Below are 18,742 nucleotides of genomic sequence, written 5' to 3'. Positions count from 1 at the left end.
CATCGGTTTCTCTTCTGTTATTTTAATAAACATAATCTTTTTTTTTTTTTTTTTAAATGCTCAGTCTAGCTTATGTGTTTGTCTCGTTTTTATTACACTGTAACAATTACATCATGGAAATTCACAGATCTGAACATTTTACATTTTTTCCTCATTTATTAAATACTATTTATCAATTATTATTACAAAATTCTACCTAAATGTTTCCTCATGAAAATCCAAAGCAAGAGCAATTGCTGAATGTTTTTTAACTTGTACTAGCGTAACAATTTAACAACATTATAGTGAACCACATACTATATAAAAAAGCTTTTCTTATTAAAGAAAAAAGAGAAGCTGTCTTTTCACATGTAATATAAAATTTTATTAACAAGAAGTACATAAATAAAAGTATATATATATACACACACACACACACACCAATATTTACAGCATACATTTTTGCAGCTCCAGGTTTAGCTGGCTCTAAATTTGGTACAGTATTAAATCTAAGATGAGGATCATACTAGCTGGGATTAGAACGCAAACATTTTCCAGTGAATAGCTTAACCTCTACTCATACGTTCACAGCATGAAGATAGCATAAATGTTTGTATCACAATGTATAATCAGCTCAAAGTTTTACACAGTAAATCTCATTTGGATCATATTAACAACACTTATTTCCCAAACATTGCCCGGTAAATATTTATGGCATTTGGCAGACGCTCTTTAGCATAACCTTTACTCACAAGTCCACAAATTAAGTCCATATAAGTTTTTTTAATCCACTTCTTCAATAGTCGGTCCCTGGGTGTTTGCTCCTGAAGTGGCTCGTGCCTGAGCTCCACAGCTTCCGGCTGGCATTCCTCCCTGGTACAGCTTAGTGAGGATGGGGTTGCAGACTTTCTCCAGTTCTTTCAGCTCATGTTCGAACTCCTCTTTTTCGGCCAGCTGGTTGTTCTCCAGCCAGGTAACGGCCTGGTTACACCTCTCAATGACCGTCTTCTTGTCCTCTTCACTGATTTTGCCTTTCATGCTTTCATCTTCCACACTGTTTTTCATGTTAAAGGCATACGACTCCAGGGAGTTCTTGGCTGCAATCTTCTCTCTCTGACGGTCGTCCTCTGCTTTGTACTTATCTGCTTCCTGCACCATCCTCTCAATCTCCTCCTTGCTCAGCCTGCCCTTGTCATTAGTGATGGTGATCTTGTTCTCTTTGCCAGTGCTTTTGTCCACAGCAGACACGTTCAGAATGCCGTTGGCGTCAATGTCAAAGGTCACTTCGATCTGAGGAACTCCACGTGGTGCAGGTGGGATGCCCGTCAGATCAAACTTCCCGAGCAGGTTGTTGTCTTTGGTCATGGCTCTCTCACCTTCATACACCTGGATCAGAACCCCAGGCTGGTTGTCTGCGTACGTGCTGAAGATTTGCGTCTGCTTGGTGGGGATGGTGGTGTTGCGTTTGATGAGAGTGGTCATGACTCCTCCTGCGGTCTCAATGCCCAGGGACAGTGGAGCCACATCCAGCAGCAGCAAGTCCTGGACGTTTCCAGAGGTGTCGCCCATGAGGATGGCGGCCTGAACTGCGGCACCGTAAGCTACCGCCTCGTCTGGGTTGATGCTTTTGTTCAGTTCCCGTCCATTAAAGAAGTCCTGCAGAAGTTTCTGGATCTTGGGGATTCTTGTAGAACCTCCAACCAGGACAATTTCATGGATCTGAGATTTGTCCATCTTGGCATCTCTCAGGGCCTTCTCCACCGGCTCTAGCGTTCCTCTGAACAGATCCGAACACAACTCTTCAAAGCGTGCTCTGGTGATGGAAGTGTAAAAGTCAGTGCCTTCATACAGGGAGTCGATTTCAATGCTGGCTTGAGAGCTGGAGGACAGGGTTCTCTTGGCTCTCTCACAGGCTGTACGCAGCCTCCTCAGGGCTCTCTTGTTCTGGCTGATGTCCTTCTTGTGCTTTCTCTTGAATTCCTCCACAAAGTGGTTGACCAGGCGGTTGTCAAAGTCCTCTCCGCCCAGGTGAGTGTCTCCGGCTGTGGCTTTCACTTCGAAGATGCCATCTTCGATGGTCAGGATGGACACATCGAAGGTACCACCTCCCAGGTCAAAGATCAGGATATTGCGCTCTCCTTTCTTGCCTTTGTCCAGGCCGTAGGCGATCGCTGCAGCTGTGGGCTCGTTGATGATCCTCAGGACGTTCAGTCCAGCAATCACTCCAGCATCTTTAGTGGCTTGTCTCTGAGAGTCATTGAAGTAGGCAGGAACAGTAATAACAGCGTTTGTTACTTTCTGTCCAAGATAAGCCTCTGCGATTTCCTTCATTTTCACCAGAACCATGGAGGAGATCTCCTCAGGATAAAAGGATTTCTTCTCCCCTTTGTACTCGACCAGAACCTTCGGCTTGCCTCCATCGCTGGTCACTTGGAAAGGCCAATGCTTCATGTCAGACTGTACGACTGGATCGTCAAACTTCCTGCCAATCAGCCTCTTGGCATCAAACACTGTGTTGTTGGGATTCAAGGCCACTTGGTTTTTTGCAGCATCTCCAATGAGCCTCTCAGTGTCCGTGAAAGCCACGTAGCTGGGTGTTGTCCTGTTTCCCTGGTCATTAGCAATGATCTCCACGTTTCCATGCTGAAACACCCCCACACAGGAGTAGGTGGTGCCCAGGTCAATCCCAACAGCAATTCCTTTAGCAGAGGACATCTTGATTGTTTTGTCAGATGTCTATAAATGACACACACAAAAACCAAAGCAGAAGTTAGTTCAGGTACATTTTAAAAGTTGCATCTGTATGATCAATTTAAACCAATAAACTATTCATTAATAAGGAACGACAATAAAAATCAAATACGGAAATACACATGCGTATCAAAGTTATTACTCGAGCACCCCAATTTAATTTCAGTTATTACACATGTAATGATTTCTTCTTCTACCAGTAGTAAAATGAACGAAAGGTAGTTTTGTAAAGTTATAATAAGGTCTCAGAATACATTTTAATATTGTTCTCCTGTCCAGTTCCTTTATAACAATATGTGTCCTCAAAAGAGATTATAAATCCTGTCATATAACCACAGTCATAGAGGAGTTAAATGATCGTACTTACATTTATTAGGCTCCTGAAATGTATGAAGATGATGTGTTATCTCTTATTAAATCTGGCGCTTTGCTCCTCCTCGTTGCTGTAACTCTCACTGCTCGTAGACGGCTGTTTGTTACACACGCTTTCACTCTCGCTTTTATAATCACCAGCGGACTCAGTCAGTCTCGTCTCCATCTTTCTAGGCGCTTCTCCAAAGCTCGTGCGAAACCGACCAATCAGAAGTTATGCAGCTGACTAGTCCACGCCCACCACTGGTTCAGGAACATACCATTCTGCCCAGAACAGAGGACTGCCTTCTAGCGTGTTCTGGATCATTCCTCTCTTCCTACACTACTTGATCCGCTGCTCTGTTAAAATGTGACCTAGTACAACTGTCTTAAGATCCGCAAAACAAACAAACAAACAAACAAAAATAATATGCCAAATAAATCTAAAAATAGTAAAAACATATTTTAAGAAACCATATTATTATTGTTGTTTTTGTTGTTATAAAGCTATCCATAAATACATTTTTAAAATGTGTAGATGGTTAATTTTAAAGAGGAAATCTGACACCAAAATAATATTTTATTTCGTCTTAATGCTGAAGTAAAGTGGACTTTTAAAATTGGTAGGCAATCAAACCAACTCTCCTACAGCTCCAACGCTGATTCACAGTGTAAAATAATAATCACTATACAATTTTTTTTGTTTGTTTTTTTTGCGCATATTTTGTCACATTTTAACAGAGCAGCGGATCAAGTAGTGGAGGAAGAGAGGAATGATCCAGAACACGCTAGAAGTCAGTCCTCTGTTCTGGGCAGAATGGTATGTTCCTGAACTAGTGGTGGGCGTAGACTAGTCAGCTGCATAACTTCTGATTGGTCGGTTTCGCACGAGCTTTGGAGAAGCGCCTAGAAAGATGGAGACGAGACTGACTGAGTCAGCTGGTGATTATAAAAGCGAGAGTGAAAGCGTGTGTAACAAACAGCCGTCTACGAGCAGTGAGAGTTGCAGCAACGAGGAGGAGCAAAGCGGCAGATTTCATAAGAGATAACACATAATCTTCATACTTTTCAGGAGCCTAATAAATGTAAGTACGATCATTTAACTCCTCTATGACTGTGCTTATATGACAGGATTTATAATCTCTTTTGAGGACACATATTGTTATAAAGGAACTGGACAGGAGAATAATATTAAAATGTATTCTGAGACCTTATTATAACTTTACAAAACTACCTTTCGTTCATTTTACTACTGGTAGAAGAAGAAATCATTACATGTGTAATAACTGAAATTAAATTGGGGTGCTCGAGTAATAACTTTGATACGCATGTGTATTTCCGTATTTGATTTTTATTGTCGTTCCTTATTAATGAATAGTTTATTGGTTTAAATTGATCATACAGATGCAACTTTTAAAATGTACCTGAACTAACTTCTGCTTTTGTTTTTGTGTGTGTCATTTATAGACATCTGACAAAACAATCAAGATGTCCTCTGCTAAAGGAATTGCTGTTGGGATTGACCTGGGCACCACCTACTCCTGTGTGGGGGTGTTTCAGCATGGAAACGTGGAGATCATTGCTAATGACCAGGGAAACAGGACAACACCCAGCTACGTGGCCTTCACGGACACTGAGAGGCTCATTGGAGATGCTGCAAAAAACCAAGTGGCCTTGAACCCCAACAACACAGTGTTTGATGCCAAGAGGCTGATTGGCAGGAAGTTTGACGATCCAGTCGTACAGTCTGACATGAAGCATTGGCCTTTCCAAGTGACCAGCGATGGAGGCAAGCCGAAGGTTCAAGTCGAGTACAAAGGGGAGAAGAAATCCTTTTACCCTGAGGAGATCTCCTCCATGGTTCTGGTGAAAATGAAGGAAATCGCAGAGGCCTATCTTGGACAGAAAGTAACAAACGCTGTTATTACTGTTCCTGCCTACTTCAATGACTCTCAGAGACAAGCCACTAAAGATGCTGGAGTGATTGCTGGACTGAACGTCCTGAGGATCATCAACGAGCCCACAGCTGCAGCGATCGCCTACGGCCTGGACAAAGGCAAGAAAGGAGAGCGCAATATCCTGATCTTTGACCTGGGAGGTGGTACCTTCGATGTGTCCATCCTGACCATCGAAGATGGCATCTTTGAAGTGAAAGCCACAGCCGGAGACACTCACCTGGGCGGAGAGGACTTTGACAACCGCCTGGTCAACCACTTTGTGGAGGAATTCAAGAGAAAGCACAAGAAGGACATCAGCCAGAACAAGAGAGCCCTGAGGAGGCTGCGTACGGCCTGTGAGAGAGCCAAGAGAACCCTGTCCTCCAGCTCTCAAGCCAGCATTGAAATCGACTCCCTGTATGAAGGCACTGACTTTTACTCTTCCATCACCAGAGCACGCTTTGAAGAGTTGTGTTCGGATCTGTTCAGAGGAACGCTAGAGCCGGTGGAGAAGGCCCTGAGAGATGCCAAGATGGACAAATCTCAGATCCATGAAATTGTCCTGGTTGGAGGTTCTACAAGAATCCCCAAGATCCAGAAACTTCTGCAGGACTCCTTTAATGGACGGGAACTGAACAAAAGCATCAACCCAGACGAGGCGGTAGCTTACGGTGCCGCAGTTCAGGCCGCCATCCTCATGGGCGACACCTCTGGAAACGTCCAGGACTTGCTGCTGCTGGATGTGGCTCCACTGTCCCTGGGCATTGAGACCGCAGGAGGAGTCATGACCACTCTCATCAAACGCAACACCACCATCCCCACCAAGCAGACACAAATCTTCAGCACGTACGCAGACAACCAGCCTGGGGTTCTGATCCAGGTGTATGAAGGTGAGAGAGCCATGACCAAAGACAACAACCTGCTCGGGAAGTTTGATCTGACGGGCATCCCACCCGCACCACGTGGAGTTCCTCAGATCGAAGTGACCTTTGACATTGACGCCAACGGCATTCTGAACGTGTCTGCTGTGGACAAAAGCACTGGCAAAGAGAACAAGATCACCATCACTAATGACAAGGGCAGGCTGAGCAAGGAGGAGATTGAGAGGATGGTGCAGGAAGCAGATAAGTACAAAGCAGAGGACGACCGTCAGAGAGAGAAGATTGCAGCCAAGAACTCCCTGGAGTCGTATGCCTTTAACATGAAAAACAGTGTGGAAGATGAAAACATGAAAGGCAAAATCAGTGAAGAGGACAAGAAGACGGTCATTGAGAGGTGTAACCAGGCCGTTACCTGGCTGGAGAACAACCAGCTGGCCGAAAAAGAGGAGTTCGAACATGAGCTGAAAGAACTGGAGAAAGTCTGCAACCCCATCATCACTAAGCTGTACCAGGGAGGAATGCCAGCCGGAAGCTGTGGAGCTCAGGCACGAGCCGCTTCAGGAGCAAACACCCAGGGACCGACTATTGAAGAAATGGATTAAAATAACTTATATGGACTTAATTTGTGGACTTATGAGTAAAGGTTATGCTAAAGAGCGTCTGCCAAATGCCATAAATATTTACCGGACAATGTTCGGGAAATAAGTGTTGTTCATATGATCCAAATGAGATTTAGGTTAAGTAGTGTATCAAACTTTGAGCTGATTATACATTGCGTTAAGCTATGTTAAGCTATTCTCTTGAAAATGCCTGGGTGACAATCATTGTTAATATGATCCAAATTTAGATTTAATACTGTATCAATCTTTGGGCTAATTATACAAAGATTTGTGCTGTAAATACTGGTGAATATATACTTTTATTTATGTACTTATTGCTAATAAACTTTTATATTACATGTCAAAATACTGATTTTGTTGTCTCAATGTTCATTGTGGAATATTTTTAAATGTACAAATAAACACAATTCCCCTATGAGTGAGAAAAGAAATAATAGAAACAAATGCTGCAAATATTGATGTGTATATTCAGTAACAAGTAGACAATAATAAATGTGGTTTTCTATTTGGACAGCAGAGGTCAGCATTAGCCTGTAGTCACTGACTACTTGGCACAGTTTACTGTTTTATATTCCCCATTTTAGTCTATTTGACTCTATTTAGAGCCTGTCGAATAGATTAAATGAACATTAGCTCAGAATGCTGTAGAAAACTACCAATGCTATGAAATGTTTTGGTCCACAAGAATATATATATATATATATATATATATATATATATATATATATATATAGATGGACAGATAGCAGCATACAAGCAAACAAACAAATTTGACGCAACAAAATACCAAACATATTGCAAAATATCCACACAATTCTCCTTGTAGCACTTATCTAAAATTCATGGATCTTATAAAGAAATATGCCTGTTTAATGCACTTTATAGGAACAGCCACTTCAACTATTTTGGTTACAAAATACTCCAGAGTTTTTCAACATAATCTCTACTTAAATCATATGTGCAATTACAATCGACTGTTTTGGCTAATTTAATTGCTCTGGAAAAACATACGTTTTTCCATACCATATACGGACATTTTCACTTAGGGGTGTACTCACTTTTGATGCCAGCGGTTTAGACATTAATGGCTGTGTGTTGAGTTATTTTGAGGGGACAGCAAATTTACACTGTTACACAAGCTGTACACTCACTACTTTACATTGTAGCAAAGTGTCATTTCTTCAGAGTTGTCACATTAAAAGATATAATCAAATATTTACAGAAATGTGAGGGGTATACTGTATCTCAGTATATTTTTGGGAGAAAGTTTTATGTAGAAATTGAGACAAGGAAAGAAAACTGTGAGAAAAAGGATTTTGGTCAATATGTATTTCCAAGGGAAAAACTGAAAGTTTATATAATTGCATGTAATTAATATTTTCAACTAAAATCAGAGGCAGTATTCATCTATGACATTGTAAGAGAAAATGGTGTTTGACCATGTGTGTCTGAAAGCATGCGTTCTCAGTGCACCTGTGTGGCTATTTAGACAGTGTGACTTTGAAAAAAAAAATGTTTGCTTTCAATTTGACCTTGTGATCGAAAGGAATCCTAAAACACCCTCCCAATGGTTGAAAGTAAAAGACACAACATCAAGCAGCTGACAAAAACGTCTCACCTCCTGCAAGAGCATTACCTCCTGCTCTTAGCCTCTGCAAAGTGGTCCTCTCTATTTTCCTTTCTCCAACACTGTGGACTGACTTTGGCTTGGTTCTGATGGAGCAGAAAATAGTTCTCATCACCGGCTGCTCGTCAGGAATCGGACTCAGTCTAGCCATACATCTTGCATCAGATCCATCCAAAACATACAAGGGTAATTATTGCACTGAATGAGTGATGCACGATACTTGTATATGATGATTTGTTTGCTATGGAGCTTGATTGTTAGATGGAACAACACAATATGGATTGGATTTTGCTTTGTGAATACTGTTTAGTGTATGCCACCATGCGTAATCTGGATAAGAAGCAGCGCTTGCTGGAGAGTGTGAGAGACCTGCACAACGACACCATGGACATTCTGCAGATGGACATCACAGACCAGCAGTCCATAGGGACAGTCCAGAGAAGCATCACAGAGGGCCGAGTGGACATACTGGGTGAGAGAAAAAAATAAGGCTCAGTAAAACCTCAACAAAACACAAGACTTAAATAAAATATAGCTGGATGTCAGTTATATCGGGTTGTCTTTAAATGTCCTGAAACACAACCTGAAAATAAGACGGAAATTACAGGAACACACATTATAATATGTTTCTAAACCGTGAAGGAATTACAGTACTTTTTCAGAACGTAACGATTTTATAAACCTTGCAAAGCATTGTTACCAAATTACAGAGGCTTCACGGACATAACTATATTAAATGACATTATTTATAATGCTCTCCAATATGTCTGTATCTGATATCAGTTGTTTTTAAAATGGCTACACTGAAAAGAATTTAAGATACATGTCCTGGTATATTTGTTTGCTGTAATAAACTCTTTCAAAAAAATAAATCTTCAGGGTCCCTCTGGAGCATGCTTAAATGAACCTTTGAGTGTTTTTCTATCAAAGAGGACTGCAAGTAGAACTCATTAGCTAAGAAACCCATTTTTCTAACAGTGTACAGTTGCTACAGATAGATTATGACAGATTATAACAAATTTGCATGGTTTGGGCTTGGTTTACATAATTAGAGCAATTAATCTGTAATTATAATTGTCCGTTGACCCCCGCCCCCCAACCCTCCAGTGTGTAATGCAGGTGTGGGGCTGATGGGACCTCTGGAAGCACAATCAGAAGACATTATGAGAGGAATCCTAGAAGTGAATCTGCTGGGTACGATCCGCACCATCCAGACCTTCCTACCCGACATGAAGAGGAGGAGACAAGGACGGATCTTGGTCACTGGCAGCATGGGAGGGCTACAAGGTGAGAAATTAAAAGAAAGGCTTTTGGGTCTGTAGGGGAGAAATCCATTTTTATTTTGTGCATGCAGCAGACCACCAGGAAATCACTCAAGGTTTGAAATCCGGTGTGTAGAGAGTATGCAAGGTATACAGAAAGATGCTGAAATCAAACAGAGTACCAAAAATCGGGGAGTCCCCAATGATAATGTTTATAATGTTATTTGTACTGATACAAGCACTGGTTAGTTTCTGGGTTGGATTTGACTTATTTTCCACTTATTTTCCATTGTCTTACATATAGATATAAAATGCATATAGAATATAGAATAAAACAATTCCAAGTTTGACACAGTTAAAATGATCTATAAATGCACTTAATAAATATTTGATTAAAAGACTAATAAAGATACTTATTAGTTGAATTTGCCTGCATTCAAGATATTTGTATATGATATAAGTTTTTATAGTGCTTTCTCTTTTTTGATGGCAGTACTATAGCTGTGTGTGTTTGTGTGTGTGTATCTCAGGTCTTCCCTTTAATGAAGTGTACTGTGCTAGCAAATTTGCGATAGAGGGTGTCTGTGAGAGCCTGGCAATCCTGCTACAACAGTTCACTATCCAGTGAGTTCTCTGTGTTTATTTGAGTGTGTTACTGACAAATATGAAACTCATTAAATTAGAACACCAGAGACATAACACTAAATATTCATTTTAATGAGAAATTTCTAGTAATTCATCGATCTCCTAAGTTGCAAGACACCATAGATGATGGTTCCATGCATTCCATACTGACTCTTATATTTGTGTAATGGTCATACATTGTTTTTTGTTTTTGTTTTGATTACATAGTTATTAATAGAGATGGGGAAAATTGTGAATTCGGAGGTGCAGACGCCCTACTTCTTTTATCCACTTCTTTTATTTTTGAAGTTTCCATCAGAACACATGATGGATATGACTTTTTAAAGGTTAAGGGCTTAATCTAACTAAGTAAGCCCTGAGTGGCCAGATCCTAAGTTACTTTTAGGTATTTATAGTTTCTGTTTTATTTGTTGTTGTTGTTGTTGTTGTTGTTGCTGTTGTTGTTGTTGTTGTTGTTTAAATGGGAAAGATACAGTACATGACACTGTAAAGCCTTTAAACTAGGAGGGAAAGAAACACATTTTACTTTAATGATCAAAGTCCAGTTGGCTTGACAGAAGGAAACATTTTACAATTTAAACATTAATATAAATATCATCACCATTATGCCAGGCTATGATCAACACTTCTATCAAATTATAGTCTGGAACTCCACAATTAAATCATTAATAAATTTGCCTTAAGAAAAAATCATTGTTTAATCTTCTAATATTTTATGTGTAAAACATGGACTCAGAATGCAAACATGCTATATACTTCAAAAAAGAAGAAAAACGTTACGAATTCAAATCCACTTTCCCATGATGCAGTGTGAGTCTGATAGAGTGTGGGCCGGTGAATACAGACTTCCTGAGAAACCTGAAGAAGACAGAGGTGACTGACGAGTCTGTGGAAGTGGACGCACACACACGCCATCTGTATGAGATGTACCTGCAGCACTGCGAGAAGATGTTTCAGAACGCAGCACAGGACACTGATGACATCATTCAGGTGAGCCCAGGTGACACCATTTGCATTTACATTCATTCATTTAGCGGATGCTTTTATCCAAAGCGACTTACAAATGAGGAAATACAAGCAAAAGTGATATATCAAGCGGAGAACAATATATGTAGTGCTGCCATACAAGATATTTAATTGAGTTCTAGAGGAGCAAAGTGTGCAGAGTAGAGGTGTAAGAGCCAGAGTAAAGGTTTTTTGTTTGTTTGTTTGTTTGTTTTTAAGGATAATGTGGAGTTGGGGTTTTAGGTGTTAGTTAAGTAAGTGCTCACGGAAACATAGTGACAGATTCTGCAGTTCGGATTGAGGTTGGAAGTTCATTCCACCACTGAGGGACGGTTAGTGTGAAGGTTCTTGAAAGGGACCTTGAGCCACGCTGAGTAAGCACTATTAAACGTCGGTCGTTAACCGATCTCAGATTGCGTGAGGGAACGTAAGCCTTCAGGAGAGAGTTGAGGTAGAGGGTGTGCTGTTCCAGACAAGGTCTTGTACGTCAGCATTGAGGCCTTGAATTTGATACGGGCGGCTACAGGAAGCCAGTGGAGGGAGATGAAGAGGAGTGTGATGTGGGTTATTTTGGGCTGGTTGAAGATGAGGCGTGCTGCTGCATTCTGAATCATCTGAAGGGGTTTGATGGAGCTGGCTGGGAGACCCGAGAGTAGTGCGGTGCAGTAGTCCAGTTTTGATATGACAAGAGACTGGACTAGTAGCTGTGTGGCCTGTTCGGTGAGAGAGGGTCTGATTCTCTTGATGTTATATAGAATGAACCTACAGGATCTTGCAGTTGTTCAAATGTGGTCTGTAAAGGTCAAGATGTCATCAGAAGTCACCCAAAGTTCCTGGCTGTCCTGGTTGGCTTGAGTGTGGTTTACCGAGCTGTACAGTGAGGTTGTGGTTGATTGAGGAGCAGGCTGGGATGACAAGAAGCTCAGATTTTGCCAAGTTGAGCTGAAGGTGGTGTTCCCTCATCTAGTCCGAGATGTCAGACAGGCAAGCAGAGATTCGTGCAGAGACAGATGGATCATCAGGCTGGAAGGACAAATCGAGCTTGGTGTCATCAGCATAGCAATGATATGAGAAGACACCATACAAGTAGATATGTAAATACACCATGATGCTGACACCAGTGAGAAGCTGTGTTAGGATGTGGTTTGAATTCTAACTCCACAATTTTGTATCAGTACAGTGTGAAGGTGTTTTCCAGATTTGATATAATGTATACTTCTCCATCATTCTCTCTGGATATAGTATTTGTTTTATTCTACAGATGCTCTAATTGTCCCTTAGGTCTTTATGGAGGTGATCCAGGCTCAGTGTCCAGTCTTCAGGTACTACACTAACAGCGCTCTTCTCCCTCTGAGTAGCCTCAAGCTGACTGCGCATGATGGCTCACAATACATCCGAGCCATGAGTAGGCTTATCTTTTCTTCCGCTGAAAATGCAGGCACACAGAAATAACAACACACATCAGTGCCAAGGTGTGAAATTCCATTTTATTTAGTGAAGTTATATAATTAGGCCTAGTTTGCTTCAGTTCTAATCTCTTGCATGTGATTATTATACTGTACATGCTTATATTTTGACACATGCTTGTTGTCTAGCATGTTGTTATACATGCATGCAGATGTATAACCAAAATCTTTTCTTACTGAAATAAAAATGCACAAGGATCACAGCTCGTGTTTTTATTAATACCATAATTCCAATGAAAATTTTATTGGTCACATACACAATCATACACAGTACGACATGTAGTGAAACGCTTCATGGCTGTCCATGACATGAAAATAGAATTTATGTCAACCAGAATCTACTTCTATACAGGTAGGAAAGGAAAAATATAAAAAAAAATTGGTATTCAGTGGTATGTCCAGGGTTTTAGATATTGTATGGCAACAGGGGAAAAAGAGCACACTGATTATGTTTATGACCATGTTGCATTTGCAAAATACCAAATATATTAATTATGGCAAAATGAATAGCTTCATTACTGTACTGATTTTATAGTGGGACTTCAGAACAATTTAAATCAAGTTAGTAAGTTAGATTCATTATTCTGATTCATTAACCCTTTATTGCATGGTGTTGCCATATGGCAACAATTGATTTATCTCCAATTTTTTGATAGGCAATAATACAAAACTACTATTTTCCTATGTAACTGGAAAAGGGGGATTTATCTTTGACATAACAAAAACTGCCATGTCACATGACCATCAAGTGCTGTTTGCACTTCCTTTTCCGCAATCATATGGCATGGTGAAAGTCATCATCAGAGGGCTCTCAAAATTTTATTAATTTTTTAATATTTAGGCAAAAGTACTTATAGGGGGAAAAATTGAGACAAGTCAATGTTTCTTTTTGTCATATAAACAAGTTTATATATTTTAAGTATTCTGTTAGGGTCTTAGTGGTTAACAAATTTTGCCTCGTATCTCCGGGGTTGGGAGTTCTGTGTGTGCAGAGTTTGCATGTTCTTGTGCTTTGGGGTTTTCATCTAGCTACTCCAGTTTCCTCCCCCAGTCTAAAGACATGCATTGTAGACTGATTGGCATTTCCAAATTGTCCATAGTGTGTGTGTGTGTGTGTGTGTGTGTGTGTGTGTGTGTGTGTGTGTGTGTGTGTGTGTGTGTGTGTGTGTGTGTGTGTGTGTGTGTGTGTGTGAGCAATTGTTCTCTGTGATGTGTTGGTGTCCCCCACCTTGGCTCCCCACAACAATGTATAGGATAAGCTGTACAGAAAATGGATGGATGGAGTATTCTGTTAAATGGTAAAACATAATTGTTGCCATATGGCAACAACATGCAATAATGGAACAGTGGTATGAGCATTCATTAATTAAAACCTACACAGCAAAAAAGACACTAGGATTCTCTAATAGTATATTTATATTTTTTGACATTCAAAGTAAGAAAACTGTTGTCATTTCAGACATTTTGCAATTGCACCTTATTTTCTAAAATTTATGTTTCAAGAGAAAAAAAATAAGAATTCAAAAGGAAGAATTAAAAAGATACTTCAACCAAAACATATTTGGATCTAATTTTTGTATGCATTTTGAGTGAGTAAATCCATCCACATAATTTCTACAAAAACAATAAAATCAAAATTGTTATTTTTTTTACTTGAACTTATTAAAAAATTCAATTCAATAAATTCAACAATACTTGAACAAATTCAATAAAATATTTCCCGATGTAAATGTAATAATGAATGCAGTAGAGGGTTGAGTCTACACTAAAAAAACATAAAACCCTCTCTCACTCATACAAGAATATAATATATATTATATATATAGTATTGTGAAAGTTGTGTATGTATGTGTGTGTGTGTGTGTGTGCGTGTGTATATATATATATATATATATATATATATATATATATATATATATATATATATATATATATATATATACACACTCACACACACACACACACACACACACACACACACACACACACACAACTTTCATTCTGATTCTCACACTTTTGTTTTTCTTAAACTGGATTTGTTTTGGTCACATTTCCCAGCAAGAAATGTCAGATCCATGGGAAACAGTATGTTCTGACTCAAGGTCTGAACAAAATCACATATAACGTGTTCTCAGTACTTCATGGCCAACTATGTTTGGCAGTTGCTTTGTCTATGGAATTCCTGCATGTTTACATTACAGATAAATTTTCTCAGTCAGTGCACCAATACTCTCCATCCACCTGTGGATGAAAAGGCAGCAGGGGGCGCTGTTACACTGTGCAGAGAGAGGTAATGCATTCATTATTATGGTTGGAACCTTCCATAAATAAGCAATTCTCAAATTGCTTAAAACGTAGGCAAATGTATGCAAATGTCGTTATTATATTAGTAACTTCTAGCATGCATAATTGTAAAGATCATTAGAGCCTGCAAAACAATTGAATCATGTTTATAGGGAGGATGAAAGGACACAAAATAATAATAATAATAATAATAATAATAATAATAATAATAATAATAATAATAATAATTACACTGTCTTAGTCCTGCTTTCTTCATTTCACATACACATGTATAAACTCAAGAACAACTCGTGTTACTCTTGGCTAGTGGTAATGTCATTTATGATGATCTTACCTGTGGTTTGTGTCCAGTTCTGGCTTTAGTAAGTGCTGTATTATTACTGGTGACTCTTAATGCTCTATTGAGTTTATCGAATCAATTCATAAGACCATGATCACAAATAGCACTAATGTAGTAATGTAATGAATTATAAAATAACACTAGAGATTAAATGTGTTTTAATGCATGTGTATTGAATACATATAAAAACTGTAAACATGTAGAGTGCAAACTGCATTTTGAAAATGAACCAGATATTTCAAGCACATCATCCTTTTTCACACCCACTGATATATAACACTTCAGCCAGAAAGGTATCTGCCTAATTACAAGGTAAAGCTGAGTCTGTTCTTGTTCAGTATTTAGTTACTAACTTTGTAAGGATCCTCAAAGCCAATGTGCACTTTTACACAGCACTGAAGACATTTTGCATTTTGTCTGTTGCTAGAAATTTGCCTCAGATGTAACATCTCTAGTGTACTTATTGTTTTAGTCTAAAAAGTAATTAAGTGTCCTTGAATCATTTTAAAGGTACTCTATATCTACATTTCCAGGTGAGCGTTACATATTTAAGGTATAAAAGATAAGGACCATCCCTGCAACAAGGCACAATGCAGTGTAATTGGTACTAAAAGTGTATGAATAAGGACACAAAATTCTAATACTGAATTTAAAAAGTTTTTATTGTTGTGTTTGTTGGGTTCTTTTCTTGTCATGTTCCTTTCACCTCTCTCTCTTTGTTTATTTATTAAGAAATGATATTTACACATACCAGTTGTGTCTGAAATAAGAACCTTTTGATACCATAGAGTCCAGAACAATACAGATACTGTACAGATACAGATAAAGTACCAAGTAACTTAACATAGACACACACACAAACACACACACACAAACACACACACCTTTCTAGAGAGGAGAGACAGTTAATTACCTGTCTGAGTCCTCTTTACAATTACATTCACATTTACATTTAAGGCATTTGGCAGGCGCCCTTATCCAGAGTGACTTACAGAAGAGCTTTAAAGTCTCTATCAATAAATACATCCTGATACTGGTTCACTAGGTCATGAACTAAGAATACAGTTGGTCTAAAAAGTCTGTTGGGGATATAATATAGTAAGAAAAGCACACAGACAACACAATTTTTTAAAAGTACTTCAAGAAGAGGTAGGTCTTTAGATGCCGTTTGAAGAATTCCTGAGACTCAGCTTTTCAGACATCAAAGAGACGTTTATTCCACCACCTAGGTGTCAGAGCAGAGAAGAGTGTTGATGCATGCCTTCTTTGTACCGAGAGAGACGGTGAGGAGGGAACATGGTACAGTGCGGGGTGTGATAGGTGCTTTGTGGTAAGTGGGTGCTGGTCTGCTTTTGGCTTTATAGACAAGCAAACTAGAGAAACTAGAGAGAGTGTAGAAATGAGGTGGTGTGGGAGAACTTGTGAAGGTTGAAAGCAAGTCATGCAGCTGCATTCTGGATCAGTTGCAGAGGTTGAATGGTGCTCAGAGGCAGACTTGCAGTAATCCAGTCTTGAAATGACAAGGGACTGAACAAGCACCTGAGTGGCCTGTGTGGATAGAAATGGATAAATCCTTCTGATGTAAAGAGAATTCGACATGAGTGTGTCAGATTAGCAATGTGAGAGGAAAAGGAAAGTTGACTGTCCATGATTACTCCAAGGTTGTGTGCAGTGACTGAAGGTGAAAGAGATCACAAGATCGAGACGTGGGGATAAATCACACGGGATGAAAAGCAGTTCAATTTTGCTGGGATTAAGTTTCAACTGATGAGCTGCCATCCATGATGAGATGTCAGCCAGCCATGCAGAGATCTGAGCAGAAACATGAGTGTCTGAGGAAGGGAAGGAGAGGATGAGTTGAGTGTTATCTGCATAGCAGTAGTATGAAAACCCATTTGAGGATATGAACTCACCAAGAGATCAAGTATAGAGGGCGGACAGAAGAGGACCAAGTACTGAGCCTTGTTGGACACGAGTGAAGGATCTACATGGAGCAGGTGTGGATCCCTTCCACGTCATCTGATATGACCGACCTTCCAGGTAGGAAGCAAATCATTGTCTTGCTGTGCCACGAATTCCAAGACTAAGTTCTTTGGTCTTTAAAGAGACAGTTAATATTAAACAATGATTTTAGAATGTAATGTAAAATCTACAATGTGATGTTTTCTTTATGTGTAAAAAAAAAAACAAACAAACACATAAAATGCAAAAATTAACAGCTTATTTTAAGTGCTTATCAACATCATTGTTATAATATCAGATTATATCTTTGAGATAGAAAAATTCATTAACTTTCACAGGTTTAAAAAATGTAATCCCTTAAAGTCCGAAATCTAACTTTTGAACACTTTTACATTTTTTAATTGAATTAATGACATTTCATATGACGTATTACAGGTATTTTCATATAGCCTAATAATTTCAGGTACGCCCTCTAGCGGAGATTAAAACCGGATGGGCGGGGCGTTCTCTTCTGACCCCTCCCCCTTTACGTCGGCTGGTAAAGTGTACCACAGTGTGTGTTGAACTCTCATTATCATCCTCTCCAGCCGGCAGTAATTAATAAAGGACAAATTATTGTTTGTTACACTGAACTGATGGCAGCAAAATCTACCCAGCTTTTTCTTCGAGCACTTACTGAGATCTCCGAGAGTCGGTCCTTCAGTATGTTGAGAAAAAACTCAAACCAACCCATCAGGTATGAGCGTTTTACCTTGAGTGAATTGTGATTTATAAATAATTAACTTGGGCTCTTTTTTAATTATATGCCTACTTATACAGGCTTCATAAGTATTTGTTTACTGGTTTAATGGTAAGACATTTATTCATAAATATGGCTAGCTCTTGTAATATTTTAGACGCTTTCCTTAGGGCACAATGTATTTTTTGTGTGTGTTTCTATGCTGTGTTTTTTTTTAATTATTATTATTTTATTTTTTTTAATTTATTAATGAAATGATCTCTTATTGTTTGCTAATTGTTACTTGTTAATCCAACATCTAAAAATTAGGAACTGGGTTTTAGTCCTTCACTTAAAGCCCATACATGTCTTTTTCCCCCAACATTTAAATTTCTGCTTTTTTTTCCATCCACCTGAAGTATGTAGTGTGTGGGTGGATTTTTTATTTATTTATTTATTTTTTGTACATTTTATTCTACATGTTTACATATTCCAGACGCCCTAATTCCCCTCTGGTGCTGTAGTCTAAATGTTGTAATTAGTGTCATCTATCTATATTCCTGATCAGGCGCCTGTCGGCCAAAATTGCATTCCATGTATCCATGGTTTCAGGTTATTTACATAATACTAAGGAAGTGGGCTCTGATTGGTTGCATGGTGGAGAACGTGAGGTCTGATTGGCTGTGCACTCTTTGATTACTCCATTTTGCTACCACTGTGACGCACTGTTTGCCCTTAATGTTTTTTCCTCCCTTAAATTCACAAGATGTTTGTGCATCCACAGGTTTAGAGTGCTCACATGGTTTTACTGTCTTATGTGGTATGTGCAGTTAAGTGCAAAAAAAAAAAAAAAAAACCAACTTTCTTTTTACTTGACAACAATATTGTAACTGA

At 39.1% G+C, this 18,742-nt stretch overlaps 4 protein-coding genes across 5 annotated transcripts in view; 3 read left to right on the top strand and 1 right to left on the bottom strand.

The window, feature by feature from the left end:
- Positions 1 to 341: 341 nt before the first annotated feature.
- LOC128629166 (heat shock 70 kDa protein 1) lies at positions 342 to 3,246 on the bottom strand. The gene is made up of 2 exons (XM_053675930.1): positions 3,098 to 3,246; positions 342 to 2,715 (listed from the first exon to the last, which is right to left on the bottom strand). Exon 2 carries the CDS (start codon positions 2,692 to 2,694, stop codon positions 763 to 765), a length of 1,932 nt encoding a protein of 643 aa, XP_053531905.1. The 5' UTR covers positions 2,695 to 2,715; positions 3,098 to 3,246; the 3' UTR covers positions 342 to 762.
- Positions 3,247 to 4,006: 760 nt separating this feature from the next.
- LOC108259092 (heat shock 70 kDa protein 1) lies at positions 4,007 to 6,867 on the top strand. The gene is made up of 2 exons (XM_017458292.3): positions 4,007 to 4,166; positions 4,549 to 6,867. Exon 2 carries the CDS (start codon positions 4,570 to 4,572, stop codon positions 6,499 to 6,501), a length of 1,932 nt encoding a protein of 643 aa, XP_017313781.2. The 5' UTR covers positions 4,007 to 4,166; positions 4,549 to 4,569; the 3' UTR covers positions 6,502 to 6,867.
- Positions 6,868 to 7,977: 1,110 nt separating this feature from the next.
- Positions 7,978 to 12,715, top strand: hsd17b1 (hydroxysteroid (17-beta) dehydrogenase 1). Of its 2 annotated transcripts, none has more exons than XM_053685787.1 (6): positions 7,978 to 8,332; positions 8,457 to 8,618; positions 9,254 to 9,433; positions 9,939 to 10,032; positions 10,863 to 11,053; positions 12,340 to 12,490. In XM_053685787.1, exons 1-6 carry the CDS (start codon positions 8,236 to 8,238, stop codon positions 12,390 to 12,392), a joined length of 777 nt encoding a protein of 258 aa, XP_053541762.1. In that variant the 5' UTR covers positions 7,978 to 8,235; the 3' UTR covers positions 12,393 to 12,490. The 2 variants fall into 2 exon arrangements, with proteins under 2 accessions (XP_053541762.1, XP_017341929.1); XM_017486440.3 differs by having other exon boundaries at positions 7,981 to 8,332; positions 10,863 to 11,043; positions 12,340 to 12,715.
- A 4,951-nt stretch (positions 12,716 to 17,666) lies between these two features.
- Positions 17,667 to 18,742, top strand: part of si:ch73-141c7.1 (coenzyme Q-binding protein COQ10 homolog, mitochondrial) — a 5,150-nt gene continuing 4,074 nt past the window's right edge. The window contains exon 1 of the mRNA XM_017457224.3: positions 17,667 to 17,866. Within this exon, the coding sequence (XP_017312713.1) occupies positions 17,766 to 17,866 (101 nt within the window). The 5' untranslated portion in view covers positions 17,667 to 17,765. The remainder of the gene's footprint in view (positions 17,867 to 18,742) is intronic.

The sequence above is a fragment of the Ictalurus punctatus genome, chromosome 2 (assembly GCF_001660625.3).
Source record: "Ictalurus punctatus breed USDA103 chromosome 2, Coco_2.0, whole genome shotgun sequence".
NCBI classification, from domain to species: Eukaryota; Metazoa; Chordata; class Actinopteri; order Siluriformes; family Ictaluridae; genus Ictalurus; species Ictalurus punctatus.
This window is presented reverse-complemented; position numbering and strand designations above follow the sequence as displayed.